Genomic DNA, 26,264 nt, shown 5'->3' on the forward strand with positions numbered 1-26,264 from the left:
CAACCATTAATACTGTAAGTTAGAATAAAATAATTGTATTCAGAGGGAAAAATGGAGTGCTCAATTTAGCTGAAACTTCAGCAGACATGATGAAAAGAAGCTTCAGTATCAAGGAATGTCCTGCTTTTAATATGAATTTTGAGCAGAGTGATGTTTTAAGAAAATCATCTCCTGTACTTAAAACAACATGTAAGCCTAGAGTCACACTGCCTCCAAGTTAGTCATCTAGAGGTTTATTCTTTGATAAATTCTAGGAGAAATGACATAGCCTAACAAGTGAATAGACTGGGAAATTGAGAGCAATAATGAGACCCTGCAATTGTAATATTATTGTGATGGCAGGTGCAAAAATACTTGCTTTATTAGAACTTCTGTATATGCTTGTGTCCTCCAAAGTTTACTCTTCTTCTTGGCTTGTCTAGAAAGGCATCCAGACTGCATTAAAAAAGAGAGCTCCTGCTTTCTTAGGGGATCTGGTGGCTCTTTGGCCTTGTGTGAAGGAGAGTTTTTCTGTACTTACCGAGCATGACTGCTTCTGCAGTTTCTGGTCTCAGGTACACACAAGGGGTGGAACTGTATGATTCTGGCATTAACAGACAATACGGGCTTTTCTACAATTTCTGTATACTCAAACTAGAGTGTCTACCATTCCTCTCAAGCTTTTCAGGTGCTGTTCACTGAACATTTTTTCTTCAGGATTTTGCACAGAACTCATACATTGGTTGAAGTTTCTAGATTAAGATGTTTACTGATTTAATTTAAAGTAATCCATGAGCCTACATGTCTCTCAGTACCTCTGTGACAAGCATGACAGGAAGGGGACATGCAGATTTTCTAGGTAAGGTTTTCATTACTAAGGATCTCATGGGAAGGAGTGTGATGGAATTTACTTTTTTCACTTCTCAGAAAACAACTGTATGCTTAGGTGACTGTGCAATTTACTGCTGTAAGTTTTAGTAGTGTGTGTCTTACAGATGCTTTATTCTCTAAATGTGTGTAATTTTTTATACCTTCTTATGCAATTCAGCTGGTAAGTAGGAAAACTGATTCCTTTGCAGTTGTTTGAATGTCTGCTCCAAAGTGTATTTAAGCAATAGAATAATAAACATTTATAGATATTCACCTCCTTTAAATACAGTTCTGCTGCACTGATTTCAATAAATTAGTATGAAATAGGTCTTAGGGAGTTAAAAATCAAAAATAATCCAATCAGTTATTAAAACAGGTGGTATGAGAAAGTCCCTTGGCTAGCATAAAATATCCTGCTCATTCATTTGCTCTGGTTCCACTAAGCAACCAGATTAATTTGCATTAATCATGGGCCACCACCTCTCACCTGTGAGAGATTCAAATTTAATTTGGTTCACTGCTCAACAGGCATGCCTTGAAGGTTTAGATTTGGTCTATATTTATAGCAGTCTTCAGATTAAACTGAAATCTGGTCTTCAAATTTGGAGGAAGAAATTGAATAATCTGACTTTTGACCTGCACAAATATCAAAACTTATTTAAATATGAAACAAAGTTCCACCCTGCATTCATTACAGGGTTTGTCAGGCTTTTATACCCATTGTTTTGAAATGTGGTCAACATTCTTCTTTGCCAATGTATTAAAAAATTGTAAGGATAGAAATTCTGTTGTTGGCACTTCATAGGGTAGTCTGAGACCTCATGTCCTCTGAAATTCAATGACCAAATAAGTTTAGAGAGATGTAGCTTACTTTCTGTAGAGTTTTCAGAACATTGAAGCACCATCACTCTACATAAAGGCTGCATAAAGGCTGCATAAATGCCACATAAAGGTTAGTTTGTGCAGGTGATTAGCACACGGCCGCACTAGGACATAGATTGTTCTGGCCAGCATAGTAATATGTCTGATGGGTTTTCTCTTCCAGATGTGCTAGTAAAGGACTCCAAGTGGACAAAGCTGTATTTTGGAGAAGGCCAGGCAGCTCTTTCTTTTACCCATCTAAACAAAGATGATGAAGGTTTATACACCCTGCGCATGGTAACAAGAGGTGGCGTGAGTGAATACAGTGCATACCTGTTTGTCAGAGGTAAGTTTTTCACCAGTTTCTTGAGGAGAAGTTAAAAAAAAAAAGGAGTGAAAAGATTAGTTTTATTAAAGAAATCCCATGTAATGTCTGAAGTACAAAAGAAATCCAGCCTGTTCAGCCTGGAGAAGAGAAGGCTGTGTGGAGACCTCATAGCAGCCTTCCAGTATCTGAAGGGGGCCTACAGGGATGCTGGGGAGGGACTATTCATTAGGGACTGTAGTGATAGGACAAGGGGTAACAGGTTCAAACTTAAACAGCGGAGGTTTAGATTGGATATAAGGAAGAAATTCTTTACTGTAAGGGTGGTGAGGCACTGGAATGGGTTGCCCAGGGAGGTTGTGAATGCTCCACCCCTGGAAGTGTTAAAAGCCAGGTTGGATGAAGCCTTGGATGACATGGTTTAGTGTGAGGTGTCCCTGCCCATGGCAGGGGGGTTGGAACCGGATGATCTTAAGGTCCTTTCCAACCCTAACTATTCTTTGATTCTGGTATTTCATAGTCATTTGATTTATAGGCAGTAGTCTGTGTTATTAAAATCAGTCAATAAATGGGGGCCTTCAAGAAGAGCACACTTCTGAGGACATTTTCTTTCCTGAAGAACCATAAAAATCCTTCTTTTGATGAAATAGCTTGTTTTGTTCTTTGGCATCTCCTTTCCCTGCATGAAATTAACAACTTTGCATACTACCAGTCCTCACTGTGACAGTTTTAGCTCTAGAGATTGCCAACTAGGAATAAGCCTTTTTGGGCACTCTCATATCCTGTGCCTGGCCTTAGAAGGAAGCACAGAAGAAATCAAAAGAAATATTCCTACCACTCTACCACTCTCAGTCACCACAATAATCAGAGAAAAGAACTAAAATAAGAAATTAACTCATTGAAGAAATACAGTTTTCACAAGGGACTTAGTGAAGAGGAGGTAAATGTATTAAAATAGAATAAAGGTCAGAATTTTCCTTCACATTTGCATGCACAACTCTCTGAAGTGAGAATGAGCTTCCACATGCATCTAAGAGCAGAACCCAGTCTTCACTTATTAATTTTTTTTTATTGAAAGACTGAAATATCTCTTGTTGAGCAGTTCTCTCACTCTCTTAAATGCATCTTTCTTGATGCTGGCAAACTGGAGCAGCCCTACTGAAGCCATTGGATCTGTATTAATTTTAAGCTTTGTTCTTGGAAATGTATTGGAACATATGTGTCTTGCAGAACTGTCATGCAGACAATTGGTATGAAGTGGAGGGACATGAATGTGTTATCAGGGGGTTGAGATCCATATTCCTCACAGGACTTCATTAAGGCTTCATCAGTTTAACAGTATGCCCTGAACAAGCCACTCTACCACCCTAATCTCACTGGAAATAATTTGCTGAAGTTCTCTATTTCCCAATTACCTTCTATGAATGAAAGTACTCAGGTGAAAAAGACCCACTAATATATAGTAACTTTCCTATGAGTTTTTGTTGTAATGGTGGGTCTATTTTAGGTACATATATTTGTCCATTTTATATTATGACCGATCCCTTTGCATGGACAGGACCCTAGACTTGAGCTATGTCCTCTGAAATCTCTAGAGTCCTCTTTTGGACTTCCTTTTGCCTTTATTCATGTAGCCTCTGATGTGATATTGAACACCAGCCACCTGAGAACTGATTGTAATTAGGCTGTATAATTTTAGAGTTCATAAAAGTATTTTTGTGTTATAGAAATCTTTCTTTGAAGGGAGAGAACTTTACCAGTTAGGAGACTTCGTTAGGAGTTGTAGATTCACATCAGTCAACACATATCAAAATGAAGCCAGAGAAGGGTATCTTAATGGTGGAACATAGATTATTTATGACTGTTGGTATTGTAAGACTTCAAATAATAAGCAAACTTAGAAGCATACCAAGAGTTTGCAAAGATTTTATTCCTTAAGAGAATTATTTTCTCCAGCTACATGTTCTTTACTGAGTACCTTGGGCTGATCAGCAACCCACCGAGCCACAATTTTCAGTGGGAAAAAGCATCAAAACCACATGGGCTTTTAATTCTTGGGAAAAGTAATAGGTGTTTTAGACCTAAGCTGCTTTTCTGTCCTCAAAAAATATCCCTGAAGAACTTTATCTATGTGGAGATGTAGACATTATGGGCCTTATTCATTAGTGCAGTGAATTTGTGTAGTGAAATCCATGGGCTCCCATTCATATAAACACATAGTACAGTGAACTGGAAATCTTCCCTTTTGTCAAGTCAGGGTCAAAACTGATGTATTTTTATTTGTGATTCAGATGCTGATGCATTGATCACAGGAGCACCAGGGGCACCAATGGATGTTAAATGCCATGATGCTAATAGAGACTATGTTATTGTTACCTGGAAACCACCAAATACAATCAATGAGAGCCCAGTCATTGGGTATTTTGTTGACAAGTAAGTAAACACTGGGATTTATTTAATTTTGTTCATTGCCAAAACCATATGAACACTGAAGAACAAAAGAATTGTCATTATATCATTCAATATGTGGATTCTTTAGATGCATTTTTACAAACCATTGCCACTGGAACTTAGCTGTCTACTGTGTTAAATTACTAGGTTGTCCCTTGGCAAACTTGTAGCCCAGATGTTCTAGCACTTTCCCAGGTACAGTCTGGGAGTTAGCAAGAGATGTGGGCTATTCCCAGTAACCAGGTGCAGGCAGACACCTTTTATCAGACACTAAAAATGTTCAATAGTATGGATGTGGCCAAATCAGAGAATAAGCCCTGACCGGTTTATAGAAGCCAGAATCCATGGGCATCTTCAATTACATTCAGTCTCCTTAATCTGTACACTGCAAAAGTTGAAATCTAGGAGTTACTACATTACCTTTTTATTTCTGCTTTAACTGTGGTATGCCAGGAGCTCCCAGGAGCTGCTAGTTTAAATCAGAATAGCAATCCTCTCTCCTTCAGTCTGCTTTGCACTTTGCTGGTGTTTCAGATGAGGGAAGGCAGCCAGGGAACAGGGGATCAAGCACTGTTTTGCATTTCTCTTCCACTGAAGTGCATGCTTGCCTCTTGTGAGCAGAGCAGAACATCTAATACTTAGTGTCTGAAACTGTCAGTCAGCAAAAACGTTACCAAAATGATTTCATAATGTACACTGCTCTATACTTAAAAGCAACATTTGCAGCTCATTGCTATTTGCTACCCTGCAATTTGGTCTATTTCAGTGACCACTGTCTGGGAACTGCTGGAAAATATTGGCTTATGAGTGGCAGTCAGTTTGAGCAAATTAACTTAAGCCCTGGGGACTCTACCACTTATATCTAATTTGTGCAGTGCATAGATTGTAGGAGTATTTCACCTGTTTTATGTATAATTTAGTCTGCTGTGCCTTTTGACATTTTGCTTGGATTGCTGCAGTGTCAAGGAGCCCCTGATCATGACCCTATTTTTCCTGGTACTGCCAGGGCACAGGGAAGTCATCTCCACAAAAGTTTATAGCAGTAGGACACAAAGGAGACATGTATATACACAAAGGAGCCAGTATGAGAACATCAGTCTGCTTCTTGATGACTCCTGCACTCAGTGGCCCAACCATTGTGGAAGAGAAAAACACAATGATTCTTGCTTAAAAATATGACAAGAAAGAGATGGAAAAGATTGGGTGAATGTTGCAACTTCAGCATGTTCTGTGGAGATGCATGTTAAAAATAAAAGTGAATAACTCAGTTTTTATCTCACAAGGAAGAGAATCAAGTGGAAGGGAAGCATAGAGAATTGAAAAGGCCAAAAAACATGCAATAAAAATCATAGAATGACCTTTGCAATTGCATTATGAATAAATATTAGCTGGGTGGGAATTGGTTGCCTGATCAGAGGAAAGAGTGTATAGGTGTGTGACTTTCATTAATAAGGTGTATGGTTAAGTTCCTCTCCTTAGTGACTATGACTTATGTGATTCTGTTTAGGATGGTATATATTTATTGTGGAATGATACTGATAAATGCTGCCTTCTGTTATTCCAAGATGTGAAGTAGGTTCGGAAAACTGGGTCCAGTGCAATGATGCTCCTGTAAAAATCTGCAAGTATCCTGTGACTGGTCTTTACGAAGGACATTCTTACATATTCCGTGTGAGAGCAGTGAACAGTGCTGGAATTAGCAGGCCTTCTCGAGTGTCTGAACCAGTTGCAGCTCTTGACCCCGTTGACCTGGAGAGAACACAAAGTAGGTTATGCAAGTCTGAAACAGATGTTGAATATTTATTTATTTGTTATGTTTCTCTTTGCTTAGTTAGCTTAAGAAGCAGAGTTCATTTCTTCCTTTCATTGAATATCTCACTACTGTCAAGGTGGGGGATGTGGTTACAAGGGCAAGTTCCATACAGACAGGGCCTTGGGACTTCCATCTAACTATGGCTGGTTTTCCTTAGTTTTAAATTTAGATACTCATTATCACAAGGAGAAATGTTTTCAAAAGAAGTACCTGGAAGCTTTTTTTCATTTGCACTGGCAGATGGGCCCTCAGATCCCATAAACTTCTACGTGTGCTGGTAGTAACTTTTGAAAATGCTATTATGTCTCAGTTAAAGAAAAAAACAAAAAATTTCATATGAATTCATTGGTTCACATGCTGTTGTATTTATCCACATCTTTTCTTCCCAGTGAAGTGCAAGTACTGGCACAAGGCCTCCAATGTTACAGGCTGGGGGGTTGGTCCCTGAGTTTGTGACTTTTCTAGCAGATGGAGAGTCAATCTATCTAATGAACAAGCTCTTTCTGAAAGCTGGTTTTGTGCCCAAGGCTACTGCAGACTGCAAAGGAGCCTTGTGAGAGCTTCTCCATGAACAGAGTAAGCTGGCTTGCTCTGGGGAGTAGTTTTATTGATTTAGCTTTGTCCGAAACCCCTGTACAGGTTCTGTATATTGTGTGCTTGCACACCTTCTGTGTGCTCCTTTTACTCGGAGGGGAATTAAACTCATTATGAAGACTGCAGAGCACTGCCCCAATGTTGCTTGTAAAATCTGAGATGAATATGCTGTGTTTCCATTAGCTTTTTGATTAATTCCTAAAGAAAGTCCAGTTCATGATACAGTTGTTTACTAATCTGCCACAGAATTGAATCCATCTACTGTGGTTATGACTCCGGCTTATAAGCACATCTTTAAATAGTACTTCTCATGCTCTATTTTTCTGTGAAAGTGAATGAACCAGTGTATTGCATTGAGTTGGAACCCTCTGGGGAAAGATTTAGTAACAGGGTTATAGAAACAGAGTTGTCTGGGCTTTTGAACAGGTCCTGGAAAATAATTTGCAAAATCTGCAAATTTATTAAACTGGTTCAAGAAACTAATTTAATATTTTGATTAACAGCTGTTCATGTGGATGAAGGGCGGAAGATTGTGATCAGCAAGGATGACCTAGAAGGTATGTAGCATTTCAATGACTTCAGTCCACATGTTTATATTCAATGAATTTAGCATTATAATTAGAAATATAGCTTGAAAAAAATCCACATAGTAGGTAAATTCTTTGTAATAATCAATAAAGACAGATATTCTGGATTGCCAGGCTGAGACAATGCAAGCGAAAGGTGAGGTCTAAAAGTACAGAGCATATCATACAGCCAAAAGCGTGCTGTTAGCATCTCCTCACCTTTTTGCTTTGGCTAGTGCTAAGCTGAGTTTAAACAGCTGAATATTGCATCTGAGTGCTCACATTTCCCTTTCTCCTATACTTCTGGGAGCTAAATATAGCTTTTTTTTTAGACTGAATTTGATGATCTGAGCAGGTTATTTCCATTTTCATGAAAACTTCTGCAATCCATCTGAATTCTTTAATTAATATCTCTCTGAATAGAGAGGCTCTGCATAAGGTTAAGGTTATACACTAACTATTGTTTTTCCTCAAGAGAACTGAAGACATCACTGTCAACTTCAGAGATAAATCCTCAATTTCTTCTGTCTTAGGTTGTTTCTATATGGATATAATCCAGAAATATATATCTAACAAGCTTGGATAATGATCTTCTTTTCACTTAAAATGTGAAAAACATTAACTATGATGGATCAGTATTAAAAAATAAGGCTGTCTACTTTCTTCCACGAAGGTTATAAAGCTGTATCTCCAAAAATAACATGCTAAAAGAGAAACCATGTGAGAACAGGTGTAGTTTGAAGGAGAATCAGACATTACATGTTTTCCCCAGTGCATGGGCAGGACAGATGAATTTTCTCTCTTTTATTACAGAGATAGTACCCTAGGTGAAATAATATGGGTATTACAGGATCAGAATCTTATTATAGTATAAGAATATATTTGTGTTGCTTGTTTGGCTTCACAGAATGTACTCCTGCTCTCAGGATGGCCTGAGTATGATCAAAGGTGTTAAATGGCCACTCTGGCATAGACATGAATAATATTTGGAATTCAGTTACATGAATGTGCAAATTTAATAAAGGAGTATGGATATGCAAATATCATTGTTTATACAGAACATTACTTTCATCTGCTAGATTGGAGTTTCTGAAAAAGAGTTCTTACAGATCACAAGTGGATTTACTTTTTTAGTGCTGTGCTGGGACAGCAGCCTGTGTCATCATGTTTTATCATTACAAGTTATGCCAGCTTTGGGGTTTTCCAGGATGTAAGAAAACATATTGGGATTTAGTTGCTTGAAATCAATTGAAAACCTTTTGACTTTACTTCATTGTGCTGTGAAGGATTATTGTAATTTTTTTACCGTATATTAGCAATTTTGTCTTAAACAGCTGATTCATGCACCTTTCTTAAAGAAAAAGTGTGTTTGTAGGAAAACAAGTACAGAAAGCACTGAGAGAAAATAATTTTTGTTTGGATATGTCAGTTTGTTCTAAGAATTCTGGTTTTGATTGGGAAATGTGTACGATGATATAACTTCTGTGTACATTTTGAGCCCGGTTGGTTCTGCAGATATTTATGAACTGTTAAAACATCACTTCCATGATTTAGAGATTATTATCAAAACATTTTTGTCTTCTAAAATGTCAAATCCTGCAAATTTAGAGGATATATGCTCCTTGCTACTCTGAGAAGTGGCAAAATGTATCTTAAAAGAACAAAACTTTTTTTCTTTCTCTATTGCAAACTGTTAAAACATTTCTAGGTATCTCCTGAGTTGCTACTTCTGACCCATTTCTAAGAGGAAGCTTCTTCAGAGCTGTGTAGCTATGCCTGAAGTGGTCTATCATAGATCTGAGCCTCTGTTACCTAGTGCAATTCCTCAGATAATGAAACTGTCTTTTTCACACACTGGGTAGATGAGTTGACCACAAAGGGCCATGCTGAAATCCTCCAGCCTGGTCCATGGTACACAACTCCTGCCCCATGTTTCTGATAACCCTGCAGAGTGAGTGGGGAGAAGGCCAAACCAACTAACTGGTGGAGTCACCAGAGGGCTGGGGACATATTCTAATATCTCATAATAGCTCTTTAGACTTCTGTGTTTCATCAAAAATTATCTCTTGTTTGCATACAGCGAGTAGTTTCTTTTATACAACATTTTGCCCAGCAGGGAGAAGTAATTCAAATGTGATCAAAATAAAAAATGTGTCAAATGTACAAATTTTCAGAGGGCATATATAACTTTTACTGAAAAAGTACATAACTAGCTTTTAAAACCGATGCCTTATTTCTCAAAATGTAACTGAAGTGAGCAGGTAAACTGCACAGATGATACCATAGCTCCTAACAGCTGAGCATTGCACTGCAGGGTGTGAGTTCAGAAAGATGAGCTGTAGCATAAGTACTAACCCAGGGATTGATTTGCTGTTTAACAGTCACTACCTCTGTTACTCTTCCAGGCAATATTCAGATTCCGGGCCCTCCCACCAATGTACATGCCTCAGAAATCAACAAAACATATGTTGTACTCAGCTGGGATCCACCTGTTCCTCGTGGCAGGGAGCCACTGACGTATTTCATTGAGAAGGTACTGTACTGTACAGTGGCATTTGTCTGCAAGGTGTTTCACTGGTGTGTGCAATTGCATTCAATTAATTTTTAGAACTGCAGAATGAACAATAAAACTAACACTTTCTGTGGTCTCGCAGGATTTGGTAGTGGGATGCCAGAGAAATATGGAGAATCAAATGTCTTATTATGTGATTTAATGAGCTTTGAAATTCAAGGCCCAGGGGAAAGGGCACCCCTGTGCTATTTGCGTACTGATGTCTAAAATGAGAACAAGCTACACATGTAAGGCAGTGGTTTAATACAAAATAACCATTCTAAGATTTTGCAGTCTTCCAGGCAAGTCTGGAAGTTTGCAGTCTGCCTGTATTAAAGGGAATTTTCTGGTAGTCCTATGGTAGAGCTAGGAATAAACAGTGACTCATAATTTGATCCTCATTTTCATTTTTGCAGGCTTACAGCACTCTCTCCTATACCCTGACATTTCCAATTTATTCCCTGTAAGGTCAGCAGTGAGGCAGATGCCTGTCTCAGGTTCACTGCTCCCTGGCAGTCTTAATGGTTGCCTTTCTCTTCCCTTTGACTTGACAGGGGACTTCAGTCATCACAGTAGGAGAGGTCTGTTCTTCTCCCATTTAAACTACTAAGATTTAGATACATCTGTCCCAGAGCCAGGTTTCTAAATTAAGTATGTTGGATTACAGCCAGAGGTCATAATCTCTTCTCCTTACTGCAAAGTTTCCCCAGTAGGTAAATGAGGCCTCATACCTGACCTCTAAAACTCTTACATGCCAAGCTATACTTAGTTTTTATGAATTATGCCTCTAGCATATGCCTCTTCTTAATGATGCACTAAAACTGTCCATAAAACTACCACACATTCAGTTTGCATCTTCAGTATTGTGGCAGCCTTTTTTCAGGCCCTTACTATGCAATTATTTTTCTTCTCACATCTGTTCAGCACATTCCTCCAAAGTTCGTTTCTCAGACAACCATTCTGTTCACATCACTTCTGTTTTTACAGCCCTCATCTTGTCTTTTCCTTCTCAGTAACATCAAAATCTCCATTTCAAAAGACCTTTATATCCCATTTCTGCATTCTTCATCATCCGTTACCTGCTGGTTGTAGAACCAATGGGTGTAAAGCGAAGTCCATTCACTAGCTAAATTTTCCAGCAAGCATGTCTGCTTTCTCTCACTCTCCTTTTCACATTCAGTAATGAAAATTTCCATAGATATAAATATCTAGGTTTTTCTCTATTCAATAAAATAGTGTCTTCCTTGTATTTAATCCCAGTTGCATATATCTGCTCTTATCTATAAATTTCAAGCATATTAACTTCAGGATTTTCAACCAGCTGTTGGCATGAAAATACCTCATTGTTTCCAGAATATACAGAAATAACCCCCGAAAAGCTCAGATGTAGATTTCTGCTGAGAATACACCTACGCTTGCTTATTTGAATTTCATATGAACTGGAAAAGATATGTATCTGCTTGTTTTACAGAAATAGCTTTATATAGCTCCAAAAATAGTATAGAGCAATGACAATAATGAACAAACAAGACTTAATTAAATGCCAAATATGGCAAGGGAAAGTGAGAACGAGGACTAGAAAGTTGTTATTATTAGGGAAAAAAAGTATGATGCATTGTACTAATTAATACCTGAATCTAAAATCTTTTTTGCATATAAATAGCATATATATATGAACACCTCAGTTTGTAGATGAATGTCTGGTTTTTTGCTTTCTGCAGTTATCTGTTAATTTAGAAAAACACAATTCTAGAAAAGCACAATTTCTAATTAATTTATTTCAAATAAAGAAATCTCAGTCCTGAATATCAAAAATGTATTTTTAAAGGCCTCAGGAAACACAAAATGAAAATGAGTTCTCTCTGCTGTATACCCATATTTTCTTAAAGTCACTATTTAACAGATAAATCAAATAAAACTACAGAATAAAACATGATGTTGGTTTTCTCCTCTGTGAAAATGAAATACAACAATTGACATTTTTCATGGCCAAAAGTAGAATATATGACAAAATAATATTTATTTCATATTTTCCATCTTTTTATTATGAATAAAGTGTATGGCTATTATTTCTGTTATCTATGAAATAGATTTTGATATATGGGCTCCAGCTGTTTGTGTTTTAATTACATATCTATAGTAGGCCTCTTAGATACAGAATAGTTTCCAAACACCTAAGAAACACTGTTCCTCCATTAAGAACTTCACAGTCTATCAGGTTTTGTTCCCAGACTCTGTTCCAAAAAGCATTTACCTTGTACGCATCTTTCTGTGCTTGAAGGAAATTTCATGTAAGCTATTTACTGGGCACTTGGGCTTTACTAGAATTGCCGCAATATTCCATGACTAATTTTTTATTTGGGTCTACAGTTTATCTGGGGAACCTAGTGGACAGCAGACCTCTTAGAGTACTGGTTTGCTGGCTCACTTCTATGCACAGTTGTAGTGATGCTTAGCTCAGCTGCTGCATTGAGAATATCCAAAAGTAATCATTCCATTTGATCAATGCTTTTAGGGACATGACCTTACTAACCCCCCCCCCCCAACTACATAATGATAAATCACTGTGTAAATTAACATCCCCCTATCTTTTTGTAGAATTTGGGTTAGAACTTCTTGCTTTATACCAGACCTTTGGGCATTCAAGTGAGTTTTGCAGGGCATGAAATTAATTCTTTCAGAACCAATCACAGCTGACAGTCATGGCCCTTACTGAAGGCTAGCTGTATGTACAAGTGTGCATATATTGAGGTCTACACAGACAGGGAGACAGTGAGGTATTCAGACGTTTTTGTAGGATAATGGAATGTATAAGCTGTTAGAATTTGCATGTGTTGAAGTGAGACATTTTGAGTGATCCTTCTCTCATAGTTTTAAATAAATTCATAACAGAATGCAATACAGCAATATGTTCATTTTTTCTTACAGTCCACAGAAGTGACTCACTGCTTTTTTTTTCTCATTTATTTATTTATTTTATTTTTTGGTAGTCCATGGTTGGCAGTGGAAGCTGGCAAAGAGTCAATGCACAGGTTGCAGTAAAATCTCCTCGCTATGCAGTGTTTGACCTTGCAGAAGGAAAACCATACGTTTTCCGAGTCTTGTCGGCAAACAAGCATGGCCTCAGTGATCCATCTGAAATCACAGCACCTATTCAGCCAGAAGATACCATTGGTAAGAGATAAATTTTATTACATCAATATTAAATGCAATTGTTATTTTACAAAATGGAAATAGACAACTCATTATAATAAAATTAGTATAACTACAATAATACTAAGTGAATCAATTATTGTTCAATACTGTGAAGGATTTCAGAATGACCAAGATGCTAAACTTTAAAAACATTCAAAAATTTTCCTGATGACCACAAGTCTTCTTGCTGAGACCAATAATTATTAAAAAGTTAAATTATTTTTAGCTATTCATTCCACAGAGTGCTCTATTAATGTGACTTGTCAAAAATATAAGAAAATACAGGTTAATTGCCAATTTGGGTAATTATACTGTCTGGCTTAGATAATTATATACTACCTAATTCCCTACAGTTTCGGATAGATAAACTATCCTTTAATTTGTTTCTCAGTATTCTAAGTTGCAAATTACTGCTGGTGCAGAATTCCCAGGGCATGCAGATTAGTAGATTTCAGGGGTAGGAAAAGATACATCTGCATATTCATTGGTAACTTTCCAAATGAAAATTAAGTGTTTATCTTGGGGCCACATTCATAAACATAAGTGAAAATTTAGAGAGCGGTTTCTCAGCTCATCAGTCAAATATCTGTTTTGCTTTTACAGTTTTGCAGAGTTCACATGAAACAGCCCCATGTATTGACACTGTAACCTTAAGAGCATATATATTATAATACTGCACTTGCTAAAAAGATGAGAAATATTTACAGTATCTGAGATACCATAGTTCTCTTAATGTTGGTAGATATAGCCTTCTAAACGTTTGCCATAATTTAAAAAAATATAATCCATCACCTTTAGCTTGATCTGTAACTATACATGATATAATAAAGGCATGTTTTGCTTTTATGCATTCTTGATTTGATGTCTCATTAATGCATATGAAATATTTAAACCATTGAACATTCCCCAAGGTAGAGAAGAAAAAGACTATTTATTTCACTTAGTACAGAAAATAGGCTATCCCTTAGGGGTTAACACAAGACATTCTGAATAAATCATAGCTATAGCTGAAAGCAGAAAGCAGAAGATGATATTTTAAAGAGAAAATGCAGTTTTTCAGAGATGGAGTTTACCACCTTAGCTAAAATATATCAGCTGCACATAGCTACTTTTAATGGCCTGCACATAGCACCATTTGACATTCCTGAGGGTAGCTAAGGGTACCTCAGCATTTGGCATTCCTGAGGGTAACTTTATATTGAGGGAAATCATTACATTAGAGTTATGGGTAGCTTTCTCTCTTGTGCAGAAACTAGAAGAAGGATGGGGTATTCTAAGTCATACAAAATGATGCAATATTATGCAATTGAATTGAGTGGTAAAAGAGTATTCAGTTTGAAAACAACATCTAAATTTAGATGTTTCTATGTAGGCACCAACAGATGTTATAGATGTCTCTGCTTTCACTGTAGCAACTGGAGTCTGGAGGATAAGGTGGCTGATACTGCCATAAGTTGCCCTGTGGCACCTAGCTATGGAGTGTCTACATTGGGATGAGATGAATAATTTTCAGGACTCTACCAACCAGTGATGAGAGGTTTGGTTTACTTGACCAAACAGACATCTAGTACCTTTTCAGATTATTTCAGTTTGCTGTTTCAGCATACTGAAATACATACAATACAGGAGTGTATGTATTCAGTCTTATATGTCAGTTCCATGTAGAAGTCTAAGTTGTTCTAAAATGGCCCTAAATTAATTTGTTTGGGTAACTGAAATAAATGCTAGCTCTTTGACTATGATGGCAGCTTAAGAACACGTAGAACATGTACGTGCAGACACACATAAAGCCCTAAATGGAGATATCTTTCTCTCAAATCCTTCTGATCTTACATATTTATTGCATAAAGTACAATAATGTATATTTTATTTTGAGACTGAAAGACTAAATAAAAAGAAAAAAAAAAGAAAAAAAAAGCTTCCTTTCTTTTGTTATCTGTTGCTTGTAGTTCTCCACAATATATCATCTAAGGAAACTAAAACCACCTTCAATAGGCAAGTGCTGGATGTCTCTCTTAACCTATCAGGAAATCTGAGACACTGCCTTAGTTCCTTATGGACAGATATTTTATAGTGTACAGACTGTGTGTTGGCCCTAACCAAGATTTTTTTTCCATTTAGATCTTGATGATTTTTGGTTCTATTTGTGCACATTCAGTGTTTAGTTCCATATAAACTAACAATGAACTTTCATTGCATGTAAGTGAACTATCTACTGTTGGGAGAACTGTAGTCCACAGTTTGAAGGAAGCTTTATTCATTTCTGCTTGGTGCTGCTGAGGTTAATTCTGGAATATTGGTTCAATTTCTGGCTTCCCTAGTCTAGAGAGATTGGTGTAGAGGACCTTGAGAGGCCCACTGGATCGCAACCAAGACAATCAGAGACAAGGTTGTGAGCTGTGGAGAGAGGTGGAGGTAGCTGGGCTTGTTTTGTTTGGTGTCTTACAAAGATGATTGTGCTGAACTGTTCTGAGAAATGCCAAATGACAGGGGAAAAAAGAAAAAAAAAAGGTAACAGCCATAAATTGTAGCTTACTAAATTCAGGTTGGACTCTTTTGGTAAAAAAGGTGCAAAAGTGCAATGATGCAAAAGGTTGTGCAGGGAAGGTGTGAAGTCTCTGCTGTCAGAAGTTTTCAAGACTTGGACAAACCCATGACTGACAATCCAGTTTAGTGTTAGTGATAATCTCACTTTCAGTGATTGATAGGTTAGACTAGATGGTCCCCAGAAATCCCTTCTAACCAGTGTTCTTATGGTTCTGTGAACCCATCTAGCTAAGAGATTAGTTAAACACTTAGCACTCAAACATGTGCTTAAAGCTGTCTTGAAAAGCTGTTCTTTTCTGAATTGGGGTTGTTAGTTGAGTGGAAGGCAGTATTTCTTAACGCTCTTTATATAATATCTCTACAATTTATGTGCATTTCTTCTTGATGCAGTTGTGCTCCACAGGTATAAGCTATACACAAATCTTTTATTTGAGAGAGAATAATAGAGAGAGGACTTCTGAGAGGAAACATTTTCATATCTATATGCCTTTATCCACACTGATATTTGAAAATATGTTCTTCAAGGCCAGGTTGGACAGAGCCTTGGGTGACATGGTTTAATGGGAGATGTTCCTGCCCATGGCAGGGTGTTGGAACTAGATGATCTTAAGGTCCTTTCCAACCCTAACTATTCTGTGATTCTATAACTCCCTCAGAAACCTGTATAAAGTCAGAGAAGTAGCTTACTCATAGCTTAGAGTAAGTTTACTCTAAGAAAACAAATAGAAAAATAAATATATTTGTACACACATATATAGAAGTATCCAGACTTACAGTGAAAAAAATATACTAAAATATATATCTCATATAGCAATATTAACATGGTAGGAGAAGTCATGTCAGTAGTGATGAAATATGATAAAAGTATACAGTCTTTCTTTTACCTCAGCTTACATTTATTTTTATGTATTTCATGATAGTACATGTTTTCTCTCTTTTTCTTAGTTGCTCCATCTACACCTGGTCAGGTAGTGGCCACAAGAAATACAAAAACATCAGTTGTGGTTCAATGGGATAAACCAAAGCATGCAGAGGATTTATATGGCTACTACATTGACTACTCTGTGGTGGGATCAAATCACTGGGAACCTAGTAACCATAAACCTATTAAATATAACAGGTATTGACAATAATTCTATATTTTGGGGAGCTTTGAAAACTGTAGGATTGTTTTAAGCCAATTTGCATGCTCAGCAATGATGTTATCATGGAAGATGAATGTTGAATGAATGCGAAGAAGAACAGTCTGCAGATTCTTAGAGCTAAGCATTTCAGATTGCAGGGCAGACTCTCCCTCCCCTTCCCCCCCCCCCCCCCCCCCCCCTTTTTTTTTTCTCCAAAGAGAAGCATCTTTTGTCTATTGCATGACTCTGAATTATAAAAGCAGCTATAGAGCCATGACATAAGTAAGCATAAAATAAATGCCTTTCTTAAAATCTAAATTTTGTTATGGGGTAAACAGGCCTGATGCAGATAAGCAAGAGTATGAGAAAGAGAGGGAACTCAGAAGCTTTCCCATGGACATTAGGGCAAAAGGGCTGGCCATGTCTGCTACAAACATGGTGGGGAAGGTGCTGCGGCTGCTAATAATACTATGCAGGAAATCCAAGTGTCCCATCCCAGAACCATCAGGGATCCCTGACCTGCTACATCTGTGGGTAAAAGACAATGGCCCCTGTTTCTAGTTCCCTTTTCATGATGCCAGCCCTGTCTGTATTTCTGATGGTTATTTACTGCTTCCTGAAAACATCACACTTCATTATGTGATTCTTCAATTAATTTCCTTTGTGACAATCATTCTTACTTTTGCTGGAATCACTCACCAAATGCAAAGTTTAGATGTGCAATTTATGTTTTCTTATGGGTATATAACAAGCACATTATGTTGTTTAGTGTATTCTGTCAGTTATTAATTCTGTGTGACTTTGTATTCTGCTGAATCCTTTGATCAAGTAGTCAAGAAATTTGATCAAAGAAAAAGTAGAGAATAGTTCTTGATCAAAGGGACTGGGAGAGCACAAAGATAATAATAATAATTAAAAAAAGAAAACGCAAACCAAACCAAAATGTTTGCTTTATGTGAATATATCCTGCAATAGGATAGTTCTATCTGCTACAATAATTACCTAGAACCTCAGATCAAAACTGTCACCTCTTTCTGATAGTGACTATGAAAACACAGTGAAAAATATAGTCCCTTCCCAGAATAGATTAGAATTCAATGAGCCAAATTTCAGAGGGAATATACTATAGTATATCTGACTCTAAGTGGTAGATCAGTGCTAGCAACTTAAGTACTGCAACTTTTGTTCCAGCATCCCATCTAACTGCATTGTACTACATTGTATCATTGTATTAAGGTTTCCTTCTTGGAAATATTTTCCTTTGTTAAGCACTCATGATGCTGAGCTTTCTGATTGTTGCCCAGATTTCATGTTACAGTACAGAATGGTACCTGTAAAGCGTATACTAATACCTTTCTTTTTAAACTCAGGTTTGTTGTTCATGGTTTGGAAACTGGACAGCAGTACATCTTTCGTGTGAAAGCCGTGAATGCTGTAGGATTCAGTGAAAATTCACAGGAGTCAGAGGCTATAACAGTACAGGCAGCCCTTAGTAAGTATGAATCTCTGCAACTCAGCTTCTTGTTTCTTTTATCATAGAATGGTTCAGGTTTGAAGAATGAGTAACATTTTCAGCAATCAATTCCTTTGGTCTCATTTGTGGTAACAGTACATTTTGCAGCCAATGAGTACATCCCCTTAGTGACGTTTGTGCTCTGGGATGTGTTCTAGAGAAAAACAAAATGTTTTAAAAACCAAAGATGTTATGCATAATGTCTGTTACAAATATTGGGTCAGATTCACTGTAATGATCAAGGTGCTTTCTGCTCCTCAGCTGTCATAAAGAAATGGTAAGTCTTGGTTAAGTTAGACAAGTAGCTTCTGGATAATTTGCAGTGGTGCAGATAGGTTCAGCACAGAATCTGCTTCATTTAGAAGAGTTTCAGGAAAATTTATTGCTGTGGGGCTGAAACAAACAGAAAAGTCCCTTTGGCTGCTCCAGGTTGAAGCAATCTACCTCCTCTGGTACCCTGCAAACAAAATTTCACTCTAAGAACAATCCATTGTGCAACCTTCAGTGGGTATGATGCATGCTGAGGGAAAGGCTGGATAATTACTTAGAACAAAAAGTACACAGATTTGGGCTACTCTGTCCCATTTTTCATTTCTGCACAGTTTCAGTTTCATATTGAACATTTTAAAGTAGAACACCTTTTCCCCACCTGAATGGCCTGTTCTTGGAGAAGAAGACCAATAGGTATACTTGTCAGAGATAGTTTTCTAACAGATCTGTAATTTGGAATGGCTATTATAAGATAAATTTGGATGAGATGTTACTGACAATCTTTATTTGATTTTTTTAGGGCAAAGTGTGTCTCATATGGGTAGGTGGTGCGTGGACACTTGCACACATATCACTCCTATGTCATAAATGCACTTGCACCTTTTATTTTGTCACTGTGTGTTTTGAAGATGAGGATTGCATGGTGTATGTCACTGAACACAGAGTATACAGATCTTACACACAGCTATGGGATGTGGATGGCTTTTATCCATTTCAGTAGCCTTAACACGATTTTCACAGGGCTATTTAAAGGTGACCTGTATTAGAGTGGACAGAATCCACTGGACAGTATTTTTTAAGGGCATTTATAGGAGTTCGCTGTGGTCATGCTTATTTACCAAGAAGTGGTAATAATTGCAAAGGCCACATTTTATGGCCTCTCAGTATAATGCCACATTTTAAAAAAAGAACAAAATGAGAGTTTTGCTGATTACTCTGTGTTTTCATGCTGATCACCAGTACAGCTACAAATTAAGAATTGTATTAAGGGCCTCTGCTAATGTATTCTATTCTGAATGAGGTAAGTCACATTCTCTGAATTTATAGTGGTAATTCAACTGAAAATATCCAATGAGCTTTAGTGGCAGGAGCTTACCCTGCATGTACCCTTACTGACTGCAGCACTACAGTGTTAAGAAAGGGGTATCTTCAGGCAAACTTACATGCACAGGTGGCAAATACAAAACAGTGCCTGGTGGAAAGGGTGTTTGCTAGTAGCAGGGGTGTAAAAAACTAAGGAAAATGAGTTTATACATCTCTAGGAAGATGCCTGGGTGATATTTCTCCTTCTGCTACAGATGGAAGTAAATTCATACAGTTAAACTCATGAAGGAAATGTCTTTTTTGCCTCAGCAAAGGTTAAGCTAGTGATCATCTAAATATTTTCTACTCATTATAGGGCAGAAAGCACTCTCAGTGGGAAGCAAGCATATAATATGGAAATAGGAGGGGAAAACCATGAAGGCCATAGATAAGACAGTCATATAACTTCATTTCACTGAAGTTCATAGGCATTTTTTTTTTAATTATTGTGTAGGTCTTACCATATTCCAAAATTATTGGTTTCTTAGGAAAAGATCTTCAGATCCCTTTCAGTCTCCTAGCATAATATCTGGTCTGAAAACATTTTTGCTGGCATTACCATTTCTATACCACAGATAATCTCTTCCTTCCTGCTGTCTACCGAGAGGGCAGGGCATTACACAGATGTTTCAAAACTTCCACATTTATGTTTGGATATAAAATTACTTCTGATTAATAGCTATACAACTACTTTGTTACCAACATGCAACTGATAGCAGTACAGTGCAGGAAACAGAAAGAATACAAAAAAGTGCTAAACAACTTATACAATGCTGTATTTTAGACTCTGTACTAACTCTCATATTGCTTATTTCTTTATAGCTTGTCCATCATACCCTCATGGTATCACACTTCTGAATTGTGATGGTCATTCAATGACCCTTGGCTGGAAAGCACCAAGGTACTGTGGAGGTTCACCAATCCTTGGTTATTATATGGATAAACGGGAAGCTAATCATCAAAACTGGCATGAAGTCAATTCTTCCCTTATTACCCAGACAATTTACACGGTTGGTACTTTTTAATACTTACATTTCTAGAGCTGATTTGTATTATTTCTTTGCTTTTGGCAGAGTTTTACTTTCTTACAGAGAAATTCTTTAAATACTACATTAAAACCAGGACCTTCATTATGTATTTTGGAGTGCAACATACCTATAAACTGTAGAGAATTAATGTCTTCCTTTGCTAAGAAATTCTGAGACCAATTCAGAGAGGTTATGTTTGTGGAAAAAGGTGTGAAGCACATTTTTCACAAAGAACAAGATGAGCTATAAAATGCTTCATTAACTATATTCATTAATGAGCACTATATGTATTACTGTAATAGCATGCAGACAAAAGATGGAAGCATTTTCAGAACAGATGAACACACTGTCTGCAGAACTGAAGACTTGTAAGTGAAATGCAGATGGGCTGTGAACAACTGTAACTGTCCCTGTTCTTACCCCCAAAATCTGCCTGTAGCTGGAAAGGGAAGTATATGAATAAACCTAGCAATATGTTTTACTGCCTCCCCTCCAGAGTGCCAGGCAGGGTGATAATTTTAGTTTTAAAATAAATTACTTCTAGTTGGACTTGCGATGTATTCAATGTTTCTTAAAATAGGAAAATTTTCATGCGAAATTCCATGAGAAAAGTTTAAGAATATAGAATATAACAACTAATTAATTAGTCTGATACTTTTTAAATTAATCAGAGTTTATTAAATGTTTCTTAAAAGTATTTCTTCAAGTCAGCAACTTTCTTATAAAACTCAAGGCAGAAATATGTTTTTAGCAGATATTTGACACTGAAGTAGAAAATAATGCTGCAGATGAGCTCAAGAAGAATGCTTGATGCACAGCCAGCAGTACTCAGGTGTATATATGCTTGTGAGTGAGTTTATAACTGGCATATCTCTGACATAGCAGATGCAGCATGGGTATTAAGAAATAAAAAAAGACATGAAGGATAGGCATGAAAGGATACTGCAAATCAATGCTCTTCAGATATTTTCATTTTTAATGCATTTGTAAATGAGTAATGTAAATTAAGGTAAACCATTCAGAGTTTAATTAATTGGATATTTAATTCTCATACCTGCCAGTAACTGTATTTGTGCCTGAAGGTGCATCTTCATACATTAGTTTGAATGACTGGAATCTGAAATACTGATGGGAAATAAAAGTAAGACAGCTTTTAGTAGCACAGAGTATTTTATGAGATACTGCAAATAGAGAAGGCACTGAGAAATACAGTGTAGCACTGGGAAATCACTAAAGGCTTAACCCTCTGATTAAATTAATCTATGGGAACCCAACAAATACTCTTTCCTTTAACAGCCTGAGGTTTCAAAATCATTTTTACAGGCTAAACTGTTATTCTTTCTTGTGAGTTACACTCTACAGCCCTATGTCTTCAGGAATTCTGTCTAAACTGCACTAGTGCCTACTTTTCCTAGCTTACATTGTTTTCTTTGGTCTTGTATTTGATACTACCCCACCGTATGTTTGTTACCATTAAAAAAAAAAATCATACTAAAGTTCTTTTTTATCTCACATTTTTACATTTTCCCAGTTAATATAGTTATAGTTTATTTATTCATAAAAATCTAAAACTGCTCCTTATCTCCACTATATGTTCTACCCTCAGCTGTCTCTTTCTCTTGAGACATGTGACTAGATATAACTTTGGGAAACTTATGCAGAGGACTGAGGTGTAGAAGACTTGTTTATTGTATTTAGACAGACTGGAAAATGAAGGATGGAAAAGGGTTGCTATCATGTGGTGCTTAGGGTATTAAGAAGTTCATGCCTTATAACTTGTATACCTTGACTTCAAAATCTGAGATGGTTTGTTGGACTGACTAGGTAAGTCAGGGTTCATTTACCAGGGATACTTGCAGAGGTATAGCATGGGTACCCGTCATCCCATTTCCAGGGCTTACTTCCTCACTTTGGAATGGTAAGTAATATTAAGAGAAAGATGCATACAAGCAAGAAAAAAATACCAAGAGAATCTTTCCCGAGCTTAAATTAGTACACCGTGGAACTAATTGTGTTGCCTTTTCCTTTAGATTCCCTTGTATGTCCACAGTGAACTCTTTAGACCAGAACACCATTTAAACTCTTTCTGAAGTGAATGTCTTAGTAATAGCCACTCATAAGAAATGCAAGAAGATACTTCATGTTAGAACAGTCACTCATAAGTATCTCCTAGTTGTTATTCATTGATTGGGCTCCCTGGACCTTTGCTCTAACCTTTTAAAGCCTCTCATACCAATATAGTGAGTGCTGTTATTCTTAGGATGATGTAGCTGAAACATGGAAGTACAGTGTAGATCTCTGCATTACTCTGTTTAAGAGTAAAATCTTCAAAATAAATCCTTCCAGTGCTCCAGCACAGCAGTAAGGCCTGGTAACTAATAAAGTAATGCTCATTTGTGTTTAATTTATTAAAATAATATAAATTATGGATTTTGATGTATTGAATGGTTTTCTCAAAAAAGGTGGAGGATTTGATAGAAGATGCCTTCTATGAATTCAAAGTTGCTGCTGCAAATGTGGTTGGAATAGGTCAACCTTCAGATCCTAGTGAGCATTTTAAATGTAAAGCCTGGACTATGCCAGAACCTGGTAAGTCTATTAGTTCCCCATGAAATCCAATTCAATTCATCCTCCTTAAAGCACAGTCAGTGTATTGTTACAAGCGTATTGTTCCAGGCAAACTTTGCTGGATGTCTATTTCTGTTGAGATTGCTATTGCTTCTGAGATCTCCTGTTAAAAGTTGCTTTCATATCCCCATTGATGACATTATTGGAATTTTTAGTAATGTCAAAAAGGCATAATTAGCGTAAGGTGGCAGGAAAATGTCAGTTTTCTTCTTTATGTTGCATGTAAAAAGTAATTATGCTATATGTAAAAAGTAATTCTTGGCTGGAACAACAGCTCAGTAAGTTCATGAGCTGATTCAAATGGAATAATTTACTAGGAAAGAGGTATCAACTGTCATATAATTCAACTGCTTATCCACATGCAGGATCATGTTGATAGAGGCTTGTCTAATCTATCCTTTTAAAGACTTTATCCATGAAAGAGTCCAGGTTCTTTGGAGAGGATCTATTCCTAATCTTAATATGTTCACAGTTTAAAAAGTTTTTCTAGTATTTGTGAACCTTTCTTCCTGCAATCTAAGCCAATTTGCTTCTTGTCCTGTTCACCAAGGGCATGATGAAGAGATTATTCTCTTCATCTTTCCAAAAACATTTCTCTGTGTTTAAAGACTTCCAGACTCGCAGCTTTCCCTTTAAGCTGACAAAATCCAGCTCATGCATTCTTTCTCATACAGCATGTATTTCCTATCTCCAAGTGAACAATTTTCTGATATTTGAACTTTTTCTAGTCGGCTCATGTCTGTCTCCAATGGCAGTGCAGGAACTGGAGACACTATTTCAAATAAAGATTTTTCAATGCTGAGCGAAGAAATGGTACCACCAGATGCCACAGTTGTCTGCCTGCTTACAAATCATCTTCTACTTGCCTTTTTCCTTTTCTTTCTTTTTTTTTATTTTATTTAATACTGTTATTCTGAGTTGCAAGTGTACTTCTTTAATGCCCACATTCTTTTCTACAAAACCTTGTCAGAGAGTTGTTCTCCACAATTTCTAGCTAAATTCTTCTGAGTTTATATATCGTCTGGATTTAATGGTATGACAAAGCTATCAATAACAAAATGTTTAATCTCCTGACCTTAACTCCCTTTGTTTTAGCTACATTTTCTTAGAATCTTGTATTATTTAGTTTAAATGCATCCTCAGTGGAATAATTATTTTCCTTAAAGGCTCTCCGATTTGTACTCTCTACAGTGTTTTCAAAATATCAGTGAAACTGCTGAGTGTGCAAATGAGTGAAGATTAGACTTCATTTTAAATTATATATAAAGAAATAAAGTAAAAGGCACTTTCATGTAATGAAGAGAGCGAAATTTCCATTTTCATAATGAACAATCTGACCTTTCTTCTACTCTTTAGCTGATTACTTTGTTCTCATTATGAAACTAGTTGAACAGAGAATATTGCATTCTTCCTGCTTAAGAAAACCAAACACCCATTCCTCTCCAAATTACCAAACCTGTTAAAATATTTCACAAGCCCTTTTTAGAATAAGTTTTCAAACAATAGCTTAGCAAAAATGAAAAGAAATAATTGAAATTTAAGACTGGGAGAAAGAGGCTGACCTTCTCCTGCTTACCAAAGAAACTGAAGACTAATGTAATGTGACTGCAATAGACTCCTAGTGTCAACGAAATATTCTTCCACCTCTTGATATGGAAGGGAGATTTCCTTAGAAAGGCCAAAGCCCCTTGCAAGATTTCCAGCATAAGTAATGTGTTCTTTGCCCAGAGCCCATAATTATTTCATCCTGCAGAACTCTAGTATCACGTATCTCTGTGAGCCTCTGTGAGTTAGCAATGATAGCTAATGAAATATTTTACATGACTTGAAAAAACAAATCATCTGTGGTCTCACAATCCTCAGAATAGAGCATATTTCATTACACATTTTCTTCTACTGTCTACATTTCTAGCAGGTGAATCTGCCAGTGGAATTTTAATTATCTGTGAATATATAGACATTCATGTTAGGATTTTTGAAGAGCCCTGAAAGAAGGCTTTAGACTCGAAACTTACAGTCTTTCCATCAGAAATCTATTATTTATCTTTATAAGGTCTGTAACAGGTACTTAAATGTTCTTTTCTGAAATATGCTTGTCTGATATGGGGAAAAACTTCTAAAAAGAAAAGAGTTTTTTTTTTTGCTGTATATTTGCTTAATATCATCTGTTACAAATTTCATGTTCATTCAGCATTGGTTAACATCATGTAGGCTGTAATGGCAATCAGGTTTATTTATAAGGTTTTTTTATTATTTATTTTAAATGGTGAGAGTTGTTCTGGAGAAGTAGGCCAAACTGACAACAGTGATAAATCCCTAGTTCTCAGGTACTTTCAGGTTTCCTTACTCTAAATTTAAAGCACAAGAAACACAACAAACAAGCTTCCAACTACACATAACTGGACCAAATATCAGTATTTTGTCATGGATGTTTTCACCACTGTAGAAAACTGATATAATTCTGCCTTTATAGCCTGCAGGTATAAATAAATATCCAGATCATATAAAAAAAATAAATGCCACAAGTTAAACTGAATGGCACTGGAACAGTTCAGTGAAGAAAAATGAAAGTGTAGTATAAAGAACATAATTCAGTAGATACAAAATTATGAACTCTCACTTATTCATAGAACGTCTGGATATTTTGGGCATAAAGAGTTCTTCTAACATATATCCTCTTGAGAAGTTCTTGGCTATCGTTATCCACATCATCTTCTGTCAGAGAATGAGAAGCCTGATCCAAAGTCCACTGGTGCCAGTGGGTATCATGTTAGTCTGAAGGGTCATGGTTCAAGTGTATCAACAAAAAATAAAAATCCTGATGCCAAATCATGAACCCGAGTCAGGCTCAGTGAAGCAACTTTGA

General features: G+C 36.8%; 1 protein-coding gene across 1 annotated transcript in view; it reads left to right on the forward strand.

The window, feature by feature from the left end:
- MYOM2 (myomesin 2) overlaps positions 1–26,264 on the forward strand; it is a 70,738-nt gene that overhangs the window by 15,664 nt on the left and 28,810 nt on the right. The window contains exons 9-18 of the mRNA XM_034060654.1: positions 1,895–2,056; positions 4,327–4,468; positions 6,052–6,251; positions 7,397–7,450; positions 9,865–9,992; positions 13,001–13,184; positions 16,698–16,872; positions 18,247–18,368; positions 20,565–20,752; positions 23,233–23,359. Coding sequence (XP_033916545.1) covers positions 1,895–2,056; positions 4,327–4,468; positions 6,052–6,251; positions 7,397–7,450; positions 9,865–9,992; positions 13,001–13,184; positions 16,698–16,872; positions 18,247–18,368; positions 20,565–20,752; positions 23,233–23,359 — 1,482 coding nt within the window. The remainder of the gene's footprint in view (positions 1–1,894; positions 2,057–4,326; positions 4,469–6,051; positions 6,252–7,396; positions 7,451–9,864; positions 9,993–13,000; positions 13,185–16,697; positions 16,873–18,246; positions 18,369–20,564; positions 20,753–23,232; positions 23,360–26,264) is intronic.

Source organism: Melopsittacus undulatus, chromosome 3 (assembly GCF_012275295.1).
Source record: "Melopsittacus undulatus isolate bMelUnd1 chromosome 3, bMelUnd1.mat.Z, whole genome shotgun sequence".
Lineage (NCBI taxonomy): Eukaryota > Metazoa > Chordata > Aves > Psittaciformes > Psittaculidae > Melopsittacus > Melopsittacus undulatus.